Source organism: Panthera onca, chromosome C1, assembly GCF_046562875.1.
Source record: "Panthera onca isolate mPanOnc1 chromosome C1, mPanOnc1 haplotype 2, whole genome shotgun sequence".
Taxonomy (NCBI): Eukaryota; Metazoa; Chordata; class Mammalia; order Carnivora; family Felidae; genus Panthera; species Panthera onca.
The window spans coordinates 45,123,722-45,147,763 of record NC_138346.1 but is presented as its reverse complement, the minus strand read 5'-3'; the positions used below and the strand labels follow the sequence as shown (position 1 = coordinate 45,147,763).

The following is a 24,042-nucleotide window of genomic DNA, read 5'->3' as shown; positions in this document are numbered from 1 at the left end:
TAAAGAAAGCCAGCAAACCTTGAAAGAGAGCAAGAGAAGAAAGTATCAGAGAACTACAAAAACAGCCACAAAACAAGTAACAAAATGGCAATAAATATCAATAATTACTTTGAATATAAATGGACTAAATGTTCAAATCAAAAGATGTAGGGTGACGGAATTGATAAAAACCCAAGACCAGTCTATTTTCTGCCAACAAGAGACTCATTTCAGATCTAAAAACATCTGCAGATTGGAAGTGGGGGATGGAGAAACATATTTCATGTATATGATGTCAAAAGAAAGCAGGGGTAGCAATGATTTATGTCGGACAAAATAGACTTTAAAACCAAGACAGTAACAAGAGACAAGGGCACTCTATAATTGTAAAGAGGACAATCCAGCAAGAAGGTGTAACAACTGTAAATATTTACGCACCCAACATAGCACTTAAATGAGTAAAATAGTTAAAAAGAAACAGGAACTAATTGATAGTAATAAAATAACATAGAGGACTTTAACACTTCACTTACATCAGTGGACAGATAATCTAGGAAAATCAACAGGGAAACAGTAGCTTTGAATGACACACTGGACCAGATGGATTTAACAGATATATTTAGGACAGTCCATTCTAAAACAGCAGAATAGACTTTCTTTTCATATTCCATCCTAAAACAGCAGAATACACTTTCTTTTCAAGTGTTCATCACACATTCTCCAGAATGGATCACATATTAGGCCACAAGACAAGTGTCAACATTCAGAAAGAACAAAGTCATACCATGCATCTTTTCTGACCATAATGAAACCAAATAAACACAAAGAATCTGGAAAGAGCACAAATACATAGAAGTTAAATAACATGCTACCAAACAATGAATAGGTCAGCCAAGAAATCAAAGAAATTAAAAACAAAACAAAACAAAAAAAAAAAAACAAAAAAAACCATGGAGACAAATGAAAATGCAGCAGTCTAAAATCTTTGGGATGCAGCAAAAGTGGATCTAAGATGGAAGTTTATAGCAATACAGGCTTACCTCAAGAAGCAAGAAAAATTTCAAACAACCTAACCTTATACCTAAAGGAGCTAGAAAAAGAACAAACAAAACCCAAAATGAGTAGAAGAAAGGAGATATAAAGATTAGAGCAGAAATAAATGACACAAACTAAAAAAGTAATAAAATGTCAGTTTAGGAGCTGGTTTTTAGAAAGGATCAAAAAGATTGGTAAGCCTCTAGTTAGACTCATCAAAAAAGAAAAAAAAAATAAAATCACAAATGAAGAGAAATAACAAACACCACAGAAATACAATTAGAATATTATGAAAAAGTATATGCCAACAAATTGTAGAACCTAGAAGAAACATAAATTCCTAGAAATTTATGAACTACCAAAAACTGCAAAAAGGAAGATATAAAAAATTTGAATAGACTGATTACCAGCAGTGAAATTGAATCAGTAATCAAAAAACTCCCAACAGACAAAAATTGCAAATGAACTGGCTTTACAGGGGAATTCTTCTAAACATTTTAGGAGTTAATACCTACTCTCAAACTATTCCACAAAAATAGAGGAAGGAAAACTTCCAAATTTATTATATGAGGTCAGCATTACCCTGTCACCAAAGCCAGATAAAGACATCACAATTAAAGAGAACTGCAAGCCAAAATCTCTGATGAACATAGATGCCAAAATCCTCAACAAAATATTAGCAAAGAGAATCCAACAGTACATTTAAAAAAATCATTCACCATGGGAGATGCCTGGGTAGTTCAGTTGGTTAAGCATCTGACTTCAGCTCAGGTCATGATCTCCACTTTGTGAGTTCAAGCACCACATCAGGCTATCTGCTGCTGTCAGCACAGAGCCCACTTTGGATCCTCTGTCCCTCTCTGCCCCTTCCCTGACCTCAAGAATAAATAAACATTAAAAAAAATTTTTTTTAATGTTTTATTTATTTTTGAGACAGAGAGAGACAGAGCATGAGCAGGGGAGGGGCAGAGAGAGAGGAGACACAGAATCTGAAGCAGGCTCCAGGCTCTGAGCCGTCAGCACACAGTCCAACCCGGGGCTTGAACTCACAAACTGCGAGATCATAACCTGAGCCAACCAAAGTTGGAAGCCCAACCGACTGAGCCACCCAGGCGCACCCCCCCCCTTTATTATTTTTATTTTTTTTAATGTTTTATTTATTTTTGAGACAGAGAGTATGAGCAGGGGAGGGGCAACATTTAAAAAATTTATTCACCATGATCAAGTGGGATTTATTCTTGGGTTGCAAGGGTTTTTCAATATTTGAGAATCAGTCAATGTGATAAATCAATGAGAGGATAAAAACCGTATTATTTCAATAGATGCAGGAAAAGTATTTGACAAAATACAATATCCATTCATGATAAAAGCCTTCAACAGCAACAACAAACCATCACTAGAGTAGGTTTAGACAGAACATAACTCAATATAATACCACTGACATAGTAATGGAGAAGAACTGAGAGCTTTTCCCCTAAGGTCAGGAACAAGACAAGGATGTCCACTCTCACCACCTTTATTCACATGTTGCTGGAAGTCCTAGGTATCAGACAATAGGTAGTCAGACAACAGAAAATAATAAAAGGCATCCAAATTGGTAAAGAGGAAATAAAACTTTCACAATTTGCAGATGACATGATACTATATTTTAAAAACCCTAAAGACTCCTCCAAAAACTGCTAGAACTACCATAAATGAATTCAGTAAAGTCACACAATACAAAATCAACATACAGAAATCTGTTTCACTTCTGTATACTAATAATGAAGTAGCAGAAAGAAATTTCAAAAAATCCCATCTACAACCGCACCTAAAATAATAAGGTACCTAAGAATAAAGTTAACCAAGGAAGTGAAAGATCTATACTCTGAAAACTATAAACTCTGTTGGAAGAAATTGAAGACATGAAGAAGTGGAGAGACAGTCCATGTTTATGGGTTAGGAGAACAAATGTTAAAATGTTCATGCTACCCAAAGCAATCTACAAATTTAATACAATCCCCATCAAAATAACAACACCATTTTTCACAGAACGGGAATAAACAGTCCTAAAATTTGTATGGAATCACAAAGACCCTGAATAGCCAAAGCAGTCTTGAAAAAGAAATACAAAACTGGAAGGATCATAATCCCAAACTTTCAAGTTATATTACAAAGCTGTAGTAATCAAAACACTATGGTACCAGTACAAAAATAGACACATAGATCAGTAAAACAGAACAGAAAACCCAGAAGTAAACCCATAATTTTATGGTTAATTAATCTTCCACAAAGGAAGCAAGAAAAATGCAATGGGAAAAAGACAGTCTCTTCAATAAATAGTGCTGGGAAAACTGGACAGCTACATGCGAAAGAAACTGCACCACTTTCTTAAACCATAAATTCAAAAATGGATTAAAGATCTAAATGTGAGACCTGAAACCATAAACTCTTGTAAGAGCACACAAAGTCAGACATAATTTGTCAGACTTTGGCTGTAACATTTTTCTAGATACGTCTTATCAGACCAGTGAAGTAAAAGCAAAAATAAGCTATTAGCACAACATCATAATAAAAAGCTTCTGCACAGCAAAGAAAACAATAAAACTAGAAGGCAACCCACCAAATGGGTGAAGATATTTGCAAATGGCATATCCAAAATGTATAGAGAACTGCTACAACTCAACACCAAAACCCCAAATAATCCACTTAAAAAATAGAATACATGAACATTTTTCCAAAGAAGAAGTACAGATGACTAACAAACATGAAATGATGTTCAGCATCATCAGAGAAACGCAAATCAAAACTGCAATGAGAGATCACCTCACACCTGTTAGAATGGCTAAAATCACCAACACAAGAAGCAAAGTGTTGAAGGTGTGGAGAAAAAGGAACCCTCTTGCACTCTTGGTGGGAATGCAGACTGGTGCAGGCACTGTGGAAAACAATATTGAGGTTCATCAAAAAGTTAAAAATAGGACTACCCTATGATGAAATAGGTGAAGGGGATTAACAGCACACTTGTCTTGATGAGCACCAAGTAATAGATGAAAGTACTGAATCACTACATTGTACACTTGAACGTATAATGCTATGTTAACTCTGCTAGAATTAAAAATTTTTTAAAAAATAGGCTATTAAGTTCTTGAGAAGTCAAAAATTATACATGGATTTTTGACAATGTGGGAGTCAGCACCCCTAATTCTTGTGTTCAAGGGTCAACGTATTGTAACCTTTATAAACATGGAAAATATTTATTAAACCCAAAGAAAGGCAATTTATGTTTTTTAAGGTATTTTGTATACTATAGTGACTGATTCTGATTAGAATACAATTGATAATAAATAGGATTAGATAATTATATTTGACATATTTCACTCCTGAATCTTAGGCAGACATACTTTATTCTTAAAGCTCTCTGAAAGAAAAGCACGTTTTTAAAAATAGTGTTAGGCAGCCTACAGAAGTCTTCTGATAAAAGTAAAGTACACATTTTTATCTGGCTGTATATTTTAGTATCTTGATATTTACCAGTTTCTGCTTTGTAGAGTTTTAAAATAAATGACTGTGTTGCTGTACATGATAAGACTTGTTTTATTATGATTTCATACAATAATAACTATCCTGACTAGGAATGTTTTCATAATTAAAGTTGATCTTATTTTAAAATTTTAAACAGATCTTTGTATTATTTTACTCACATGTCTGGAGTTGTATTTGTATTGCAAGATTAGTTTTCTGTAGTTAATGATTTTTCTATAAAATGAAGCAGCCAAACTGTTTCTAGGATGTTAATTGTGGATTGAGAGAGATGAGGAACTAATTCTTAAGGGTCTCCCTCCAACACCTGACATCTAATTTACCTAAAAAGTACTTACACAGTATTACTTAAATTCAGGTTATTAAAAAACTGTATTATTTTAAAATACTAGAGTGATTGTAATTGCAGGAAGATCTCTATAGGGATTTAGATTTTGTTTTTGAACCTTTTTTTAAATGTTTATTTTAATTTATTTTGAGAGGGGGGTGGGGGGCAGAGAAAGGGAGAGAGACTGAATCCCGAGCCGCATCATGGGGCTGGAACTTGCAAACTGAAATCATGACCTGAGCTGAGATCAAGAGTCATACACTTAACCAGCTGAGCCACTCAGGTGTCCCTAGATTTTGTTTTTGTTATGTATGCATACTTTTAGTATTAGCCTACAAATACTAAGCTATGAATTGAGTTGCGGTTTTTTTCCTCATTTTTCAAGTAAAGAACTCACAGAGATTGCCAAATTTAATGTATTTTCTCAGCATTTTTCTGTTCAGTGACTATTTGCAAAAAGAACTTTAGAAAGTTATACTAAATATTTAAAATTCTTATGAAAGCAGTAAATAGTTAAAGGGAGAAAGTATTGAAAAGTATTAAAAGGTTGAATAAGGATAATTGCTAGACTCTTGGTGGGTAGAATCAGCTGCTGTTTTTGAAGGTGATAGTATTCAGTTTTGTTTTTTTGAGAGATTATATATGCAAAAGCGTATATAATTTAGTAGAATTTTCTTAGTCAAGTTTAAATGTAAATTTAAACACAAACATCCAATGGTGCTGAAATACTTCAAGGGAACTGACTTCTTTATTTTACAATTAGACTGACTTCTTTATTTTACAATTGAATCTGAGTTCAGGGAAAACAAGGGGCTTCCCCATTGTACCATAGTTAGGAATTGATAGAGTTAACAATTTGAACTCTTACTTTCTTAATATTAAGATTCCACAAAAGGTAAATAAATGACACAACTGTTTCTCTTATGTTGCTTTCTGTTTCTGTGACAACAGTTTACTGTATGTACTAAAAGTATTCTTTAACTTTTTATAGGAGAACTATGGATTTGATAAAATTGAGGTGCGAGACAATGGTGAGGGTATCAAGGCCACTGATGCACCTGTAATGGCAATGAAATACTACACTTCAAAAATAAATAGTCATGAAGATCTTGAAAATTTGACAACTTACGGTTTTCGTGGAGAAGCATTGGGGTCAATTTGTTGTGTAGCTGAGGTAAGGTAATTTATATTGACTTTTTTTAGTGATTTCACACTCAGAATGGTAGCATTAAGAGAAAACTAACCCAGGATTTGGCAGAGTGTAGTTTTTCTTTATTGTAGTAGAATATACATAACATAAAATTTACCATTTAAGCCATTTTTAAGTGTACAGTTCAGTGATTTTAAGCATGTGTAGCCATCATTGCCATCCATTTCCAGAACTTTGACATCACTCCAAACTAAAACTCTGTGCCCATTTAATGGTTAGTCCCCATTGTCCTTCTCCACCTCCAATCCCTTGTAACCACTATTCTACTTTCTGTCTCCATGAATTTGACTAATGGAGTCATATAATATTTGACCTTTTGTGTCTGGCTTATTTCATTTAGCAAAATGTCTTCTACATCTTATAACATGTATTGGAATTTTATTTCTTCTTAAGGCTGAATGATCCTCTGTGGTATGTTTAAATCATGTTTTTGTTTATCCTTTTATTTGTTGATGGACATTTGGGTTATTTCCACCTTTTGGCCATTGTGAATAATGCTACTGTGAATGTGGGTGTGCAAATGTCTGTTGAAGTCCCTGCTTTCACTTCTTTTGAGTAAAAATCCAGAAGTGGAATTGCTGTATCATGGTAATTCTGTCTGATCTTTTGAGGAAAGGCAAAGTGTGTTTTGCAACGTTAATATTTTGTTTTAAGTTTATTTATTTTGAGAGAGAGCACATGTGCGAGTAGACGAGGGGCAGAGAGAGAATCCTAAGCAGGGCTCGAATTCACGAACTGTGAGATCGTGACCTGAGCTGAAATCCAGAGTCAGACGCTTAACGGACTGAGCCACCCAGGAAGTGCTACAATGTTAATGTTTATAAAAAGAAAAAGTACTTTAATGACCCATTGACTTTGAAAAAATGTATTAAAATTAAACCGCTATCTTAATTATAAGCTCTTCTTAGAGATTTTACTGTAGTAAAGTTCATTGTGAATCTCTAAGAGTGGTGGCTTTATAGTAGTTACATTTCCCTATGCGTACTTGACTATGAAATCCTTTTATTGGTAAGCATTTCACTGTTTTGTTGTTATTGTACTGTGGAACCCACTCTGGAAATACCTCTCTAGTAAATACAGATAGATTGATTCTAGAGATGTGAATTGACTTGTTCTAAACCCTAGCTAATCAGAGGCAGACTGGATCCCAGGACTTTGCTCTCCTGATCCTGGTTGGGTGCTTTCAGTGTTGGTAACCCCTCATTTCAGTGCCTGAGCAACTTGTTTGCGTAGTACCATTTATACTTCTCTGCCTCTGCACTAGATTTCATAACTAGTTTGTGGCAAAACCTATCTAAAACTTTGATTTGTTCATTTCCATGTGTCTCACTTACATTTGATCACACTACTCTGTACTAGGTTCTTTGTGCTCTACTGTTACTCTGTATGTCAGGCTCTGTTTTATAGTGTGATGGTATGTTTCCCATGTGTGCTCACTGGCTGTGTATCCCTCCATTTGTGCTTTGGCTTGTAGACTCTATTTGGGTGAGAATGCTCAGGTACAATTAAATGATAGGACTTTGTACCTCTTGTCCCAGAAAAGTGTCATGTATATGAGATAATGTTGCTCTCTTGTCATCCATTCTTTGGGCATCTGTTAGGTAGCCAGCCTCATCTCCCTGGCAGTCATATAATCTCCATGCTTATTGTGGTCTTCCCTTTTTCCTTCTGCCCTTAGAGTGCTGGCATAGTGTAGATTTTCTCCATTTTTTTATGAAGAGTCCCAGCACAGTATCTACTTTTCTCTTTGACTTTGGGGCTCTGTAAAGTGATACCTAACTAACAAAGAAAAATTGTGGGTAGAGGACAAGGTAGAGTTTAAAGTGGGAGAGTTTACTCTTCTAGTACTAGGGGTAAGACTAGGGGCCCTTGTGTGTTAGAATCTAGATGTTCACACATTGGTAGAGGAGAAAAGGCCTTGTCCTTCCTTACGTGCATTCTGCTTAAAACCTTTATCCAAAACACTTTATTTAGAGTTCACTGAGTCTCCAAATATATTTTAGGGAAGAGCAACTAGAGGGTACAACTAACTGGACATTGCCCTTCTTCCTCCCTAGAGACTGTATCTGGGAACCTATAGCCCTGGGATCTTGTAGAAAGTGTTTGTTTCTAGAATGGGGTCAGATTTGTATCGGGGAACCTCTCAAACTCCCAGTACTAGCACATACTATTGTTTGAGCTTTTGGTAGCTATTTTAGAAATCATACAATTTATTTGAAAACATAATTATTTGATTTTTTAGCTGTTGTCCAAACGTGGTAGTCTTTAAGGTGTATTTTGGCAGAGTATTGTTGAATAATATACAGCTTTTCTGGGTTTTTAAAAATTAATTGATTTTTTTATTTGAGTATAGCTGATGACATTAGTTTCGGGTATGCAGCATAGTGATTTGACAAGTTTATAAATCATGTTGTCTTCACTACAACTATAGCTAACATGTCTTAATATATCGCTATTACAGTATCATTGACTATATTCCTTATGCTGTGCCTTTTATTCCCTATGACTTAATCATTCCATAATCGAAAGCCATTATCTCCTTTCACTCAGAGGTGGAATCTAAGGGATAAAAAAACCCACAAATGAATAAACAGAAAAAAAAGGCATTTCTGTATTTCCTATAAGATATATATAACTTTTTAGAACTGAAATTGGTTATTATCAGCTTTGTCTACTAGGTGGCAGCACTATACTTAGTCTTTTAAAATACATGGTAATAAGCCATATGATTTACTCAAATCTTTACTGTAGTTCTGATTTTAAATGGCAGTTTTGCAAGTCTGTGTCCAGTGGTGTTCTCTATTTTGTTTCTTTTTTTGATGACTTAGGCCCACTTGATATCCAAGTTTGTCATTTTGTCTTTTGTTTCATTTTTGATGCATTTTAATGCCTTGAGTATAAATACTTGAAGTAATTTGTATACCAAAATTACAAGAGAAGTAAAGGAATTGTCCAACTATCAGCATAATCTAAAACTGTAAACTTTTTAAAAATTATATTCAGTTTACACATTGTAATGTCAGGTGTTTATTTTATAGAATATTAACAGCATTTTATGTAAATCTCTTTTTTTGTAAATCTTTGGGAAACCCTCACATAGGTGTGTGTGTGTATTTTACATACTCCAGGGCAAGGTATATACTATGATCAGCACCCCTGAAGGTTCTCTCATTCCCTGTCCCAGTTAGTATTTCTCAGAGGTAATAGTTGTTATGACCTCTGTCAACATAGATTAGTTCTACCTGTTCTTGAACTTGATCTAAATGAAATCTTACAGTATATATTATTTTGTCACAGATGTTTTGATGATGATTTGAGCTTGTTTCTGAAAGCCAAAGCATCACCAAAAAATCTAGAACTGGAAGGGATCTTGGTAGTAGTAGTGGCCCCTGGTTCACTGGCAGATCCCCCATGACAGGACTGAAAACTCACCCCTCTAGCTGCCAAGCATTGGTAACTGAATGCTCAAAGCTGTGTCTCTCTCTGGCGATTGCCCTTACCTCATTTGTACAGCGGTAACTTACCCATATTGTGCAGGGCAACCTGCATCCAGTGACTGACTAATGAGGGGTTATAAAGATTCTATTCCAATTTAGAACAACTCTGCCATGCTATCTCTGGTCCAGAGTGGCTACCCGCCCCCCCCCCCCCCCCCCAGCTCCCATCAGGGTCAGCCAAGTCCTTGTTTGTGACTACAGAGCCCCACTTCTTTTTCTGTCCTGCCCTCACAGCTGATCATCTCTGGAGCACCCCCAGTGAACTTCCTGCTCACTAGTCTCCGTCTCAGTCTGCTTCATGAGTAGCCACCCTAAAATGTAGGTCTTCTATGGATCTGTCTTCTCATATTATTGATAAGGAAACTGAGGTCTTATGTAGCCAAATGCTAGGTCTTCTTACTCCAACTTCAAAATATAATCTAATAATCAGTCAGTTACTGTTTCATTGTGTGTTGTTTGCAGGGTGCTTTGCTAAGTAGTTCACTTTAGAAGAACTGTGCACAGTGCAGTAAATGGAATATGAAAATTGTGACCTATTTAGGGACATATAATGTGTCCATGGCAAAGCCAAGAATTCATTTCCAATATCATGTCTCCCAGTACTGAATTTTCCACAGTAGGTCATGCTTCCGTCTTACTAGCATGGTTAGAGAGGTATCTATTAGTTTAAAATTACTTCATATTAAAATAATAAATATATCCAGGCCTGCAGTGGTAGGCTCAGTAGATGGTATCAAAGAGTAGTCAAGTTGAAACTTACGTGAAAGGATTCTGAACAGTATTTCAGAAATACAGAAAGTAATATATGCTTGTTAAGGTCAATTAGATATAAAAAATTGTTATTCAGGATTTATTGTTATTAATTATTAATGAGTGCTTCTTGGAGAAAAAAGCTTACTTTTTAAATGTAATGAGTATTCTTTACCACTCAGAAAGAATTGAAGTTTTATGTATAGAAGTTGCATGTTTATTTTTAAAGGCTCCAATTTATTTTGAAAATCTTTGGACAGAGATTATAGTTACATAATAAAAATTAGCAATTTGGTTATTTTATCTGCCAGATTAACTGATGCAGACAATTTTAAAGTCATAAAGATGTAAATTATCTCAGGCTCAGTAGATTGATAATTTGTATCTGGAATATAGTTTTGTCACACTATTAAATGGCCATCACCGAAAATTCTGATTATTGAAAGTATTCTTATTAAAGATGTTAATAATTTTAGTTACAAAAACAAAATTAAGTAGGTTTTTAGCAAAATTGGAGGAATTTAAAACATATCTTATTCTATATTCTTTATTGACACACTTTAAAAGAATGGGCAGTTTTCCTAATTTGTCAATTTTAAAATGACTTCCAGTCTTAGAATTAAACAGTCCAAAGGAGTAAACCATTGTTTTTATACCTTCAGAGTATCCTGTTGGCGTTTGAAAATGTAATTACGCTTGATAAATCCATGATGAATGTATCAGTTACTGACACAAATTGGTACGGTTTTCTTTAAAATCTTGAAATTTATTGTTGTTTGTAGAGCAATAATTTGGAGATACTTGTTTTCTTCAGTGTTAAATTCCTGGTACTGATTAAAAAGCATACTGACTAAAATGAGCTAGAGGTAGTGAAAATTCTGTTTTGAGCTGTTCATAAAATCTTTTGTGAAGACTTTGTATATATTCTTATCACATAATAAAACACATAATAAAAGATTTTATTTCTTTTTAGGTAGATATTTTATATATTTATTAAAAAATGATCTTTTTCCTTTCCAGAGAAATGTTTAAGAAAGTTATACATTTTTTGAACCGGATTTTAAGTGGAGGCTAAGTTACACTTCAGTTTTAGGAGAAATACAGAACAGTTTTGTTTTCTTAAAATCAAAACAAACTCAATGAAAAGTCAGAACCCTAATTCTCAAGTCTTTGCATAAGAGACTTGGCCAAAGGCATAAAGCAGGTTAACTTTTCTGAGAGTCGTGTGAGGATAATGATTTGAGAGTCAATTGAAATAATACATATTAAAGTATCTTTAATACGGTCATGTGCCATACAAATGAAAGTTACTTTCAGTCTGGACTTGAATGTGAAAAGTAGTATGTACCTTTATCATAAAGTTGATAATATCATCATACTTGCTCATTTTCTTGTTGACAAGCAGTATTTCACCCTTTCAAAGTTTATGCAGACAACTCAACATTTTTGGGAAATCCTTTCTAAAGTTTAACAGACATTCCTACATAAATTCCTTCTATTTCTCACAAAAGGTCTTTATTCTGTAGCCTAAGTTCATTATTTTCTCTTGTTTATTCCTCCGAAGAACTAACAGAGGTGCCAGCCATCCTTTGTATAACACTAATGTTTATGGATTCATTCCTCCATTTTTTAATTAGTTACAATGTGCTGGGTATTACTCTGATCTACCAAGTTTATTTTACACAATTTTGTGATGAGATGACATCATGTGTGGGTTTGTTTTTTAAAATTTCATTAAACCTCCATGGCTCAAAAGGGGCAGAATGAGAAGCTATGTCATTCTGTTTTAAAGATGAAGGTTGGGACTTCCTTAATTGTGGGCCCCCGTAGCTGTAAAAAGGTAGGAGGAAGCTGCTAGCATCATTTTGATGTTTTCTGCCTCCTGTTCCACAGTGTAGATAGAGTACCTTTCATGTTCTTTAGAGCCATGGTGACAGAGCTGTAATTAAAATAGGCACAGGAACTTTTGAAGAGTAGGGTAGGTATCCTGCTTTCTAAAGTGTAGCCTCCTCACAGGTAATAGAACTCTGTTCTAAGGAGAAAAGCCAGGGCCAAGATTTTCCTATTGCTAGTCTCCCTCAGTGAAGTATCTGGGAGAAGGTTATGAAGTCAGAGCTCTTATATTAGTGTACAACTATGCATAGGCAGGCAGACTCACAGAAAGAAAGACATTTCAGTGGTCCAGGCAAAATTGATATTTCAGCTGAATCATGAAGACCATTTACCTTAGTTTTCAGACTCCTGTGTCTGTGCCAAGGTGTTCATCCAAAAATCAGCAAAAAATAAAAATAAAAAATAAGAACAAACTTTAACATAATTGTCTTAAATGAATTTTTGTCAAGAAAGGTTTTTTTGCATGAATTGACAGGATGTATCCTAAAGTTTTAATTGAGTTTTATCTAAAACATTGAGAAAACTTATGCTTATCTAAAGTTTAGATGCTTTTATGAATTCTGTGCATTTTAACTTTGTATTAGTATTATATGATTTTTGAAACTCAGTAACTAGACCAAAAAGACAGTTTTTCATAACTGATAGCCAATATAATCTGTAAGGTTCTCTGAGAACTCTTAAAACTTTACCTTTTAAAATAAACTTCTCCTTTTAAAATTCTTTAAATAAATTTTAGTTCTTCCCTTGACACCACTATATTCATTCTGCCATAGTTCATTAGTGTCTCTAGTAAGAAGCACAAGTAAAAATTTGTAATATTAGAGATGCATCTGATGGTGGAGTTACTGAAGGTTCAAATATGTTAACTGCTGCAGAGCTAACACATTCTAAGCCTGTGCCTGGTCCAAAAAAAGGTTTGCTGTCCAGGACACAGGGTCATATGAAATGAACTCTTGAAATACAGTTCCTTCCTCTGAGGAGCACATTGTATTTAACGAATTTGTGAAACATGCTAACCTGTGTTGTCCTTCACTGTCTTTAGCAGTGAATTGTGAAGCATTTCCTATCAAGATAAATTTTCACAGTACCCTTACACATTCTAATTCAAAAAAATTAATATTGGAAAACAATAGTGTATTTTTTTTTTACTTTAATACAAATGTTACATTTATGACCAGTAAGGTCCTATTTTACTTTTTAGCACATCAGTTTATTCATCTAAGTTGGGGTATTTTGCTATTAACTAATATGTTTAAAGGATGAACAAGTTAATATTTATAAAATGCTTTGAAAGTAGTTAAAACAAAAATCCATATAACCTTGTGGAGTATTAGTATCATTTTCATCTTATCATTGCACTTCCTTAAAGATGATAGAGTAATCATTTATTCAGGACCATCTAACAAGCCACTGGCTTAATTAGTACTAGAAGTCAGAGTTCTAGGACTACTTTTGCTTAATAACACCAACTTTAGGTCAGGTGGCTAGCTCTTTGGAGAATAGAAATAGAATTCAGTTGACCTTGGCATTTTTGAAAAATGGTTAAATGTAGAATTGTTTTTACAGGGACAATCATAGAGTAATTAAATTAAGAGACAGGAAAGAAATTTTCTGTACTCTTTGTTTTTAAACAGAGTTTATTAGAGAAAATCACTACTGGACAAAATAGAGTTGGGGATGTAGCAGGGAAGATTAAAATTGGTTATCAGGAAAACTTTTAAAGTTATACAACTTTTGAACCACGGAATATAATTTTGGAAGAAGTAGAAGAATCACTTAAGGTTATACAGAGGCTCACAACTTTGATTTAGCTGTATGTTTTTGGAAAACAGCTTAAGGCAGTGCTTCTGGTGAGGAATTTTATGGACATTACCCTTAGAGTCTAATAGATTCTAATATTGTGAGCTAGAGAAGGTGTGTGTGTGTGTTTGTGTGTGTTTGTGCACGTAATGGTGACTCTGCTATTCCCTGCCTGGTATCTACATGTTTTATAGCCATATGGCCTGCTGTAAATTAGTGCATGTTTAGGGTGGGGTGTCAGAACCATCAAATCCAATGTAGATCCAACTGGACCTAGATGAGTTCCAGCAGTGGAGCTGGATCTTTGTGGCTTCTTTCTTAAATATAAGTTTCAGATAACTCTCCTGAGTTCACAGATGGCCAAGAAAGATTGCTCCCAATTTTGGATCATTATTGCTCACAAAAAGTGTAAGGAGGGCATCCTTTTCTGAATCCATTGTGCTTTCCTGAAGAAATATGCCCACTCCCTGCCTGTTATTTTCTGACAGTGGAATGGTTTTCTATTGTCATGCTCTCCCACTAATCTCACAGAGTAGGTAAACAGAAAGCCAAGGGTGAGGGTACCTCAGAAGAATGCAGACATTCTTAAATTTATATTTATGTGACTATAACACCTTAGGAAATATTTTCATGCTCAGTGAAATCCTTTCTTACACATAAATGTCTTAGTGCTAATATCTTCTCCATTTAACAAAAAAATTACATTTAAATAGTTCAGGTTTTAAGCATTTAAACTACATTTAAATTACATTTAAATAGCTTGGTTTTAAGAAAAAATTGTCCACAAATATACGTGTGTATGATTTATATTTTTTTATTCTTTTGAACCATTACCTTGAAATACAGAAGTGCAGTTTTATACAGATTATAAAAAGAACGATCATTTTACAAAAGGCTTTTTCACATTACCAACAAATTTATGGAAATTGTCTTTTAAAAAGCAAGTTTCCCAGAGTGCCTGGGTAGCTCAGTCATTTGAGCGTTCGACTCCTCATTTTGGCTCAGGTCATGATCTCACGGTTTGTGAAATTGAACCCTGCATTGGGCTCTGCACTGACAGTGCAGAGCCTGCTTGGGATTCTTTCCCTCCCTCTCTTTCTGCCCCTCCCTTGCTCGTGTGCTCTCTCTCTCCCTCTCAAAGTAAATAAACAAAAAGAAGTTTCCCTAATGCAGTTACAGTATTTGATTTTACAGATGTAAGTCATATAATACAAATAGCCATTTCAGTCATATATACAAATAACCAGTACATTTCAGATGTATAGATTTGTGTATGAGTATTTTAGTTAAAGTTAAATACTCAAAAATCAGTAATTTGCCACATAAAAAATATAAAGTAGCCTACTATTTAAAAAAAATTTTTTTTTTTTAATGTTTATTTTTGAGAGAGAGAGAGAGACAGAATGGGAGCAGGAGAGGGGCAGAGAGAAAGGGAGACACAGAATCTGAAGCAGGCTCCAGGCTCTGAACTGTCAGCACAGAGCCTGACGCAGGGCTCGAACTCCCAAACCTTGAGATCATGATCTGAGCTGAAGTCGGATGCTTAATCGACTGAGCCACCCAGGCGCCCCTAACTTTAATTTTTCTTTTTTTTTAATTTTAAAGAGGGAGAGGGAGACTGCAAGCGCAAGCAGGGGAGAGGGGCAGAGGGAGAAAGAGAGCTGGAATCTTCAGCAGGCTCCACACTGAGTATGGAGCCCAACATGGGGCTCGATCTCACAAACTGAGATCATGACCTGAGCTGAAATCAAGAGTTAGATGCTTAACCAACTGAGCCACTCAGGTGCCCCAAACTTTTTTTCAATCTTAAGTAAATGTATAATCATTTTAAATTTAATTTGATAATGAGTCCACTGCAAAATCTAAAATCATAATTTTATTAGTTTTTTTATATTCCAGGTTTTGATTACAACAAGGACAGCTTCTGATAATTTTAGCACCCAGTATGTTTTGGATGGCAGCGGCCACATAATTTCTCAAAAACCTTCACATCTTGGTCAAGGTAAGAGAGTAGCTTTGTAGTTTTGCCTTTTCTTTCTTGTTTATTTTATTTTTTCTTGTTTATTTTTTTAAAAATTGTTACACCTCAAAATCAGATGCATTACTTCAGGTTTGCTCATGATAAAGGGTAGTTAACTTCCAAGTGAATATTCAACCCCTACTTTAGTCACCAATCTCTTAAATACTTAGTTTTCTAAAGAGAGACTGTTAAAAGACTATGGAGAGTATAGACATTTTAACAGTATTTGTTCTTCCAATCTTGAGCATGGAATGTTTTGCTATTTCTTTGTGTCTTTTTAATTTCTTTCATAAGCTTTCTATAGTTTTCAGTATACAGATCTTTTATGTCTTTGGTTAGGTTTATTCCTGGGTATCTTATTGTTTTTGGTGCAGTTGTAAATGGGATCAATTCCTTGATTCCTTTTTCTGATGCTTTATTATTGGTATATAGAAATGTAATCGATTTCTGCACGTTGATCTTATATCCTATGACTTTACTGAATTCACGTATCAGTTCTAGCAATTTTTTGGTGGAGTCTTTTGGGTTATCCATATAGAGTATCATGTCATCTGTTAAGAGTGAAAGTTTGACTTCTTTTTCAGTTTGTATGCCTTTTATTTCTTTCTGTTGTCTGATTGCTGAGGCTAGGGCTCACAGTACTGTGTTGAACAACAGTGGTGAGAATGGACATCCCTGTTGTGTTCCTGACCTTAGGGGGAAAGCTCTCAGGTTTTTCCCCATTGAGGATGATATTAGCTGTGGAACAAACTGAGGATTGCTGGAGGGGAGGTGTTTGATAAGATGGGCTAAATGGGTGATGGACTTTAAGAAGGGCATTTGTTGGGATGAGCACTGAGTATTATATGTAAAAGATGAATCACTGGGTTCTCCTGAAACCAATACTACACTGTATACTAACTAACTTGAATTTAAATAAATTAATTTTTAAAAACAGACTATGGACAAAAACATGGATTACTCTTCTGTTAAAACTGTAAGAGCAATTATTTTGCTATTGTTGGATCACTTAGTGTCCTCTTAATATGTGAAGGATATTTTATTGAAATGCCTAAAACATTATTGATTTGGTAATTGTAATAAACCATATAATTAAGATTCTTTGATTAAATAATTAAAATATATCTGTTTATGGAAAACTTGAAATGTATGTGCAAATAAATAGAATAATGTACCCATCACTCAATTGCAACAACTCTTAGCTCATTGCTAATGTTACTTCATCTAATAATATTGCTCTATTAATTATTATTACAGTTCTTTCGTGTTTTATACACTTAAGTAATTTTATTACATTTTAGTTGACATCTTATGTTTTTATGTTCCTTTACTGTCCACTTACAACAAAAAAGAAAAGCTCTTCAGGCTTGAGTTTCATGTATCTCCTTTAATTGTTTCCATACCGCTAACTTCCGGTAATGAGTGTTTAAAGTTGAGAGAATGTTGAAGGTATGACCTCTTTAGTCATGTCCAAAAGAATTATTTGATCTGAAAGGATTTGCTGCTGTTTGCCCTTCTTTTCCAATTGAATTATAAATTCATTTTTTAATTTTGTGGTCCCTCATTGTAATTTATTGAAGTACTATATTTTTTCGTTAGTTTCTTCCCTCTAATTTTAATATTAAATTATTAGATCTATCTTTTTAATAATTACCATCTTTTTTCATTAAAATATATTTATTACGTCTTAATACTGATACCAAATTCACTTTTTCTCTTATTTTTTAATCTTCAAATTGCTGATTAATTTGCATATTAAGAATTTATATTTTTATATCCACACAAAGGAAAGAGTCAGTTGGAACTTCTAAGAAAACACTTTTTTTTGGCATTTACTCAGTTAATAAAAATGAGCTCATCTTGTAGCTGTTTAATTTGATGTATGATAATATTGTACATATTTTACTTAAAAATAATAGACTGTGATTCTTTTTCTTTTTTATGTACTGAAGGTTACAAAGGAGAAGGCTTTTTTTTTTTTTAGTATAGTCCCTTTCCAGAAATGTTCTGACCCCAATTCTGAGGAGTTCAAATTAGGAGGCCATTAGGAGATATTTGGGTGGCTCTCCAGTAGAGTACTTTGAAGTAATCTAGTCACCTTATAAAACTTAAATGTATTTATTTTTATCTTAGTAGTAGCCAGTCTAATCTGGATGGCCTGTTGCTCTGCATCACTCATACTTCTCATGCTTTTCTGTGTTCATCACCATGGGAACTATGAAATAGCAATACTTAAATATGGAATCCTTCTGATCTCTGCCCATTTGTTGATTGATTTTTCTTTTCTTGCTGACCCAAGTCTTCTACTTTGAGTGAGACTAGGTATGCATATTAAGGAACTTCTGTAGTCAGTAAATGAACCTTATTTTCTTTAGCATATTCCTTTTATCTTAAGAAACAACATACTTGGAAGGTCAGTAGTTGTGAAACTAGTAATTGCCTTTCATGATACATTTTTATTTCCTAGTTATAGTTGGTTGGCTAGGAAAACAACAAAGAATCAAGCTCTTACTTTTAAATTTCTGTATATGGACATATTATAGAAATCTACAAGCACTTTTAAAAGCTTTTTACATTTATATTGCCTTAGTGCTGATAGTTTTTGAGTGATTGGATCACAGACTCACATTTCACTACCAGCTGTCATTCAACTTCCATTTAAATATTTTCTGTGTAAGATAAAACTACAGTACAACCATCCTAATTAGTACCTGTGCATTTAGGGTTCTTGTAGATAAATTTCTGCAGTGGTGTGAACATCCTTGCTTCACAGTTACTCTTCATATCATCTGATCAGAAGATGACACCTAACTGTAGGTGCCGGGACAACTTAAAGCAAAATCTTTTTTAGACACTGGAAAATTTGTTACCCCTTTAATTTTTTTTTTTTTTTTAACATTTATTCATTTTTGAGAGAGAGACAGAGTGTGAGTAGGGGAGGGGCCCAGAGAAAGGGAGACAAAGAATCTGAAGTAGCTCCAGGCTCCGAGCTGTCAGCACAGAGCTGGACATGGGGCTGGAACTCAGTGAGATCATGACCTGAGCTGAAGTCAGACGCTTAACCAACTGAGCCACCCAGGCACCCCTGTTACCCCTTTAAAAACCATATTTAAGATGTTTAAAAATAGTTTACTGGAGATTTCAATTCTGGTTTTTCTGGGTGTAGGTATTCGTTTTGTGGATTAATTTAGCCCTTTAAAATGATGTATGTGCTTGCTAGGAATTTATCCAAGGGATACAGGAGTACTGATGCATAGGGGCACCTGTACCCCAATGTTTATAGCGGCACTCTCAACAATAGCCAAATTATGGAAAGAGCCTAAATGTCCATCAACTGATGAATGGATAAAGAAATTGTGGTTTATATACACAATGGAATACTACGTGGCAATGAGAAAAAATGAAATATGGCCTTTTGTAGCAACGTGGATGGAACTGGAGAGTGTGATGCTAAGTGAAATAAGCCATACAGAGAAAGACAGATACCATATGGTTTCACTCTTATGTGGATCCTGAGAAACATAACAGAAACCCATGGGGGAGGGGAAGGGAAAAAAAAAAAAAAAAAAAGAGGTTAGAGTGGGAGAGAGCCAAAGCATAAGAGACTGTTAAAAACTGAGAACAAACTGAGGGCTGATGGGGGGTGGGAGGGAGGGCAGGGTGGGTGATGGGTATTGAGGAGGGAACCTTTTGGGATGAGCACTGGGTGTTGTATGGAAACCAATTTGACAGTAAATTTCATATATTAAAAAAAAAAAAAAAAATGATGTATGTGCTTAATAGCGTGTCATTTTAAATTACCCTTCTGTTCACTTCTGTTTTAAGATACTTAAAAATTTATAAGGAATGTAAAAATAATTTTAAATTATCTTACAATAACTTACTAAATTATTTGTTGTAATCATATCTTTTTTCTGTTATTACTTCCATTTCCTTTACCCTAGATAATCAGTAGTAAGCTTTCTAAATTGATTTACCCTCCTGGCAAATTCTTTTAACATATCCTAGTACTTCTGCCGTAGGAATTTCTCAGGTATCAAAAATAGTATATTTAAAGTACTCTGATCAGGGTCATTCCTTTCCTTACCCTGTTACTAGAGTAGAGCATCGTGTTCTTTGTAAATCCCTGTTAAGTATGATTGTGCATGCATTGGAAGATTTTTTTCATCTTGAGACTGAAACTTTATTCATTAAATAGTTTTTAAAAAGTTTGATATATTCAAGCAACCATACCTCTTTACATTAGGAATATAAATAGCTAGCTGCCTTTATAAGTGGCATAACATAGGGTCATGTAAAAATATAACAGGGAACATATTATAGGATTGCAGTTTAATTCTGGTGTTTGTAGAATGTGCTAAAGTTAGAGAGCTGAGCAGTTCTCTTGTAAAATATGATAGTATACTAGGGCCTCCTCCCTATTGGCCAATATTACTTGGTACTTTTTTTAAGGATACACATTTCATTTAGAATCAACATAGTTTTCCATCATTAAGTTTTATTCAAACATATATAATTCTTGGCTTATTGTTAAATCTCAGTTTGCTCTAAGAGAACATTTTTAACTGCTGAAGCAATAATTTATCAGTTAATATATGGATTAATTATAGTGTGGTCTTTCACGTATAACATATTTAAAAATCAACAAGTACCTTTTCGTACATTTGTATTTTGCTTTATTGATTTCTGCCTGCCTTCCTTCTCACCATCTGTCCACAGATACACAGATATACCCAGATATATTGTCACCACAGCTACAGTACATGCTATTATATTTGTCACAGGCTAGTGGAGAACACAGATGAGTTAAAGGAACTCACAGAGTAGTGGAGAACACAGATGACTAAGTAATGACAGTAAAAAGAAGCCACCAGCTGCCTAGAGGAAGGTTAGGGAGTTTTTCAGAAAAGTTATCATTTGAGTTTGAAGATGGTAGGTAAGAAGGGGTGGGGGTTTAACCTTGTAGCAAGAGAAGAAAGATGAAGAGGAAAAGCACCAATTGAAGAACTATGTCACAAAGAAGACAAATACCATATGATTTCACTCATATGTGGAATTTAAGAAACAAAACAGATGAACATGGGGAGAAAAAAGAGAGGCAAACCATAAAACAGACTCCTAATTATGAAGAACGAATGAGGGTTGCTGGAAGGGAGGTGGGCAGGGGGATGAAATGGGTGAAGGGTATTAAGGAAGGCACTTGTGATGAGCACTGGGTGTGGTATGTAAGAGATGAATTACCAAATCCTGTACCTGAAACTAATATTACACTGTATTTTAGCTAAATAAAATTTAATAAAAACTTGGAGGGCAAAAAAGGAAGTTAAATGAGTTAGGTTCAAGAGAAAGGTGAGTAGACAAGAAAAGTACTTGCATCCCTGGGAGCATTAACTGAGTCTGGGGGCATAGGTGGGCAAAGGAACAAGTCTGCCATGAACAAGGCATCTTTTATGGCCCTAGGAGGAACCAGCTGAACTTCTTTAACAGCCATATGTAAGCTGACATGAGATATTGGAGGATGGGGTCCTCAGACAGAGTTGGTTCACCTCAGATGCCAGATCTCATCAGGACTTACGCTTAGTAAGCAGTGATAAAGAAAATTAGGACTGAGCTAGAGAGACAAAGTTTTGCAGTGCTAGAGATCCCAAAACCTTGCTAGAAGAAAAGACCCCATTCCATCTTTAAGACATTTGAAACGAGAAGTGAACTAGAGCTAAATAAAGGGACAGCTCAGCTCCAACCCAGATACATTCCTAATTATATTGAAGAGATTCTCTCTTTAGCTACTTGACAGAGGAAATAAACTGCCTTCTCTGGGGGAAAATATCTACTTACGTATCTATTTTTCTTTCATTTACTTATGTATCTATGCAATATCTGGCAAAAATAAAAATATTAAGAAACAAAGGAAAATGGGATCTATAAGAGAAAAAAATAGTTGATATAAGAAAACAAACATGACCTCATATTTGAATTAGCAGACAAGAACTTAAAACAACTATGTTAAAGAATTTAGAGGAAAAGATGGTCAAAATTGCTAAAAAGGTAGACAATTTCAGCAGAGAAATGGAACTCTAAAAAAGAACCAAGTGAAATTTCTAAAACTGAAAGTAAAAGTTTATTTCTTATAACCAGCAGTGAGCCACTGAACCTTTTTAGGTAGAGGGTGAATGTCATGGTATTTATAAAATTAATTAGAACACTGTAACTCCTACCATAAACTATGTCTTATTATAAGAAATGTTATCTTGAACTAAGTTTTGAAGGAGGGAAAGGGACTTGACATAGATCTGAAACAGATTTTTAGGATAGAACAGGCCTAAAAGACTTACACAATATTGGCAGTAAGAGGGAGAGGGAAGAATCAGTTAAATCTAGAGTATCTGCCTTTGGAAACTGTTGGATGTTAGTGTTATATGAGAAAGAGGATTAAGTGTAAGTATCAGACGTAAGAAGGAAAAGAATGAGTTCAGGTCTGGGTGTGGTTGATTTGAGGTGGCTTTGGGACATTCAGGTGATATTGAGTGAGCATTTATTTATAACTTGAATGCTGTCAGTTTCATATGTATATCTTTAGTAAATTCTAAGATGTGTGTTTTCTCTCATTTTGACGTCTCTAAAAACAGGTCATGGCTTGTAATTAATGGCCTCCCCAAATCCTTTTTGGATGGGAAGTTTTGTGCATTATTGATAATTCATGTGTTGATTGCAAGAATAAACAACAGTTTCATATTTTTTTTTGCAAAACAACAAATGCTTTGTGAGACCTAAAAAGAGAATATAGCCACAAGTGAAAAAAGCTGGGTTAAGTTCAAAAGGTTTGCTATCACATGCCAGGCACTGAAATTGAAGACACAAGAGGAAATTGCCATATCAGTGAGGATAGATAAAAGAAATATCTAAGCAGTGAGAGGCTGGTGTGGACCAATTCATGTATTGCACAGGACTGTTGTTAAGGCATTGTATCATGAATTATTTGGCATATATTTTCTTTTTCAGAGATTCATAAAAGTATAGTGTTTCTTATAACTTTGATCAAGAATCATTGGCATACATGTAGTAGTTGAAACTTTGGGCGTGGAGGAAATATCTAGAAAGAACATAGAGTGAAATGAGAAAAAGGCATAAGAGGTCTCTGATGATAGGGTCTGATACACTCTGCTCTGAGTGTGTCCTTTGTTTAGCAGGAAGGCAGAGTGCATACCTGTTGTGATTGCTGGGCATGTGCACTCCTTGATCTCTGTCGACTTCACCTCAATGTGAATTTGGTAGTAGCCTGTTTACTTTCCTAAGGCAGAAAATGTAGCACCACAGTGTTACAAGTGAGAAATACCATGGTGTTCCAAGGACTTTAATTCTGTGTGTGAAGGTGACATGTTAAATTTAGGCCAAAAAAATACCTACCTAAAAATGGAGGAAAGCAAAAAAAATTTTTAATTAAATTGTTAGTAACGTAATATGCTGATGAACTTACCTGATCAACAGAAAAGAAGCAGGAAAACATCAAATGTGAGCAAAATAGAAATACAGCTTTTCCCTTGTTTTTTTTTTTTCCCTCAAAGATCTTTTTTTCCTAAGATAAAAAAAATTGTATATATTTATAAAATAAAGTTTCAAAAATTATAAAAACACCATGTGTTCCTTATAACTAAGAAAACAGTCCAAACAAATTTGGGGTTTATTCTTATTACCACATTTGTATTTTTTTCTTCTATGCATTCATTTCTGTGCATGCATTTCTATTTGTTATTCAAAACTTTTTTGTTAAATGCCTGTAGGTTATTAGTCATTGAGGTGCTGGGGCTGTAATGTCATACATGGTACATAATCATTTGCTCTTATGCTTCTTGTTGTATTCTAAAAGGGGAGGTGGACACAAATTTTTTCAAATATTGATAATTTCTAGGAAGAAATAAAACATGGTTTCACTTTGGGAGAACCAGTCTTTGATAGGGCATTCAGGGATGGATTCTTTAAAGAGGTGATACTTAGGTTAGGATCTGAAAGT

At 34.5% G+C, this 24,042-nt stretch overlaps 1 protein-coding gene across 9 annotated transcripts in view; it reads left to right on the top strand.

Annotated features, from left to right (window-relative positions):
* Positions 1–24,042, top strand: part of PMS1 (PMS1 homolog 1, mismatch repair system component) — a 98,572-nt gene that overhangs the window by 11,758 nt on the left and 62,772 nt on the right. For all 9 annotated transcript variants that reach the window (XM_060622362.3, XM_060622360.3, XM_060622361.3 and 6 more), the window contains 2 exons: positions 5,856–6,038; positions 15,914–16,016. In XM_060622362.3, the coding sequence (XP_060478345.1) occupies positions 5,856–6,038; positions 15,914–16,016 (286 nt within the window). The remainder of the gene's footprint in view (positions 1–5,855; positions 6,039–15,913; positions 16,017–24,042) is intronic.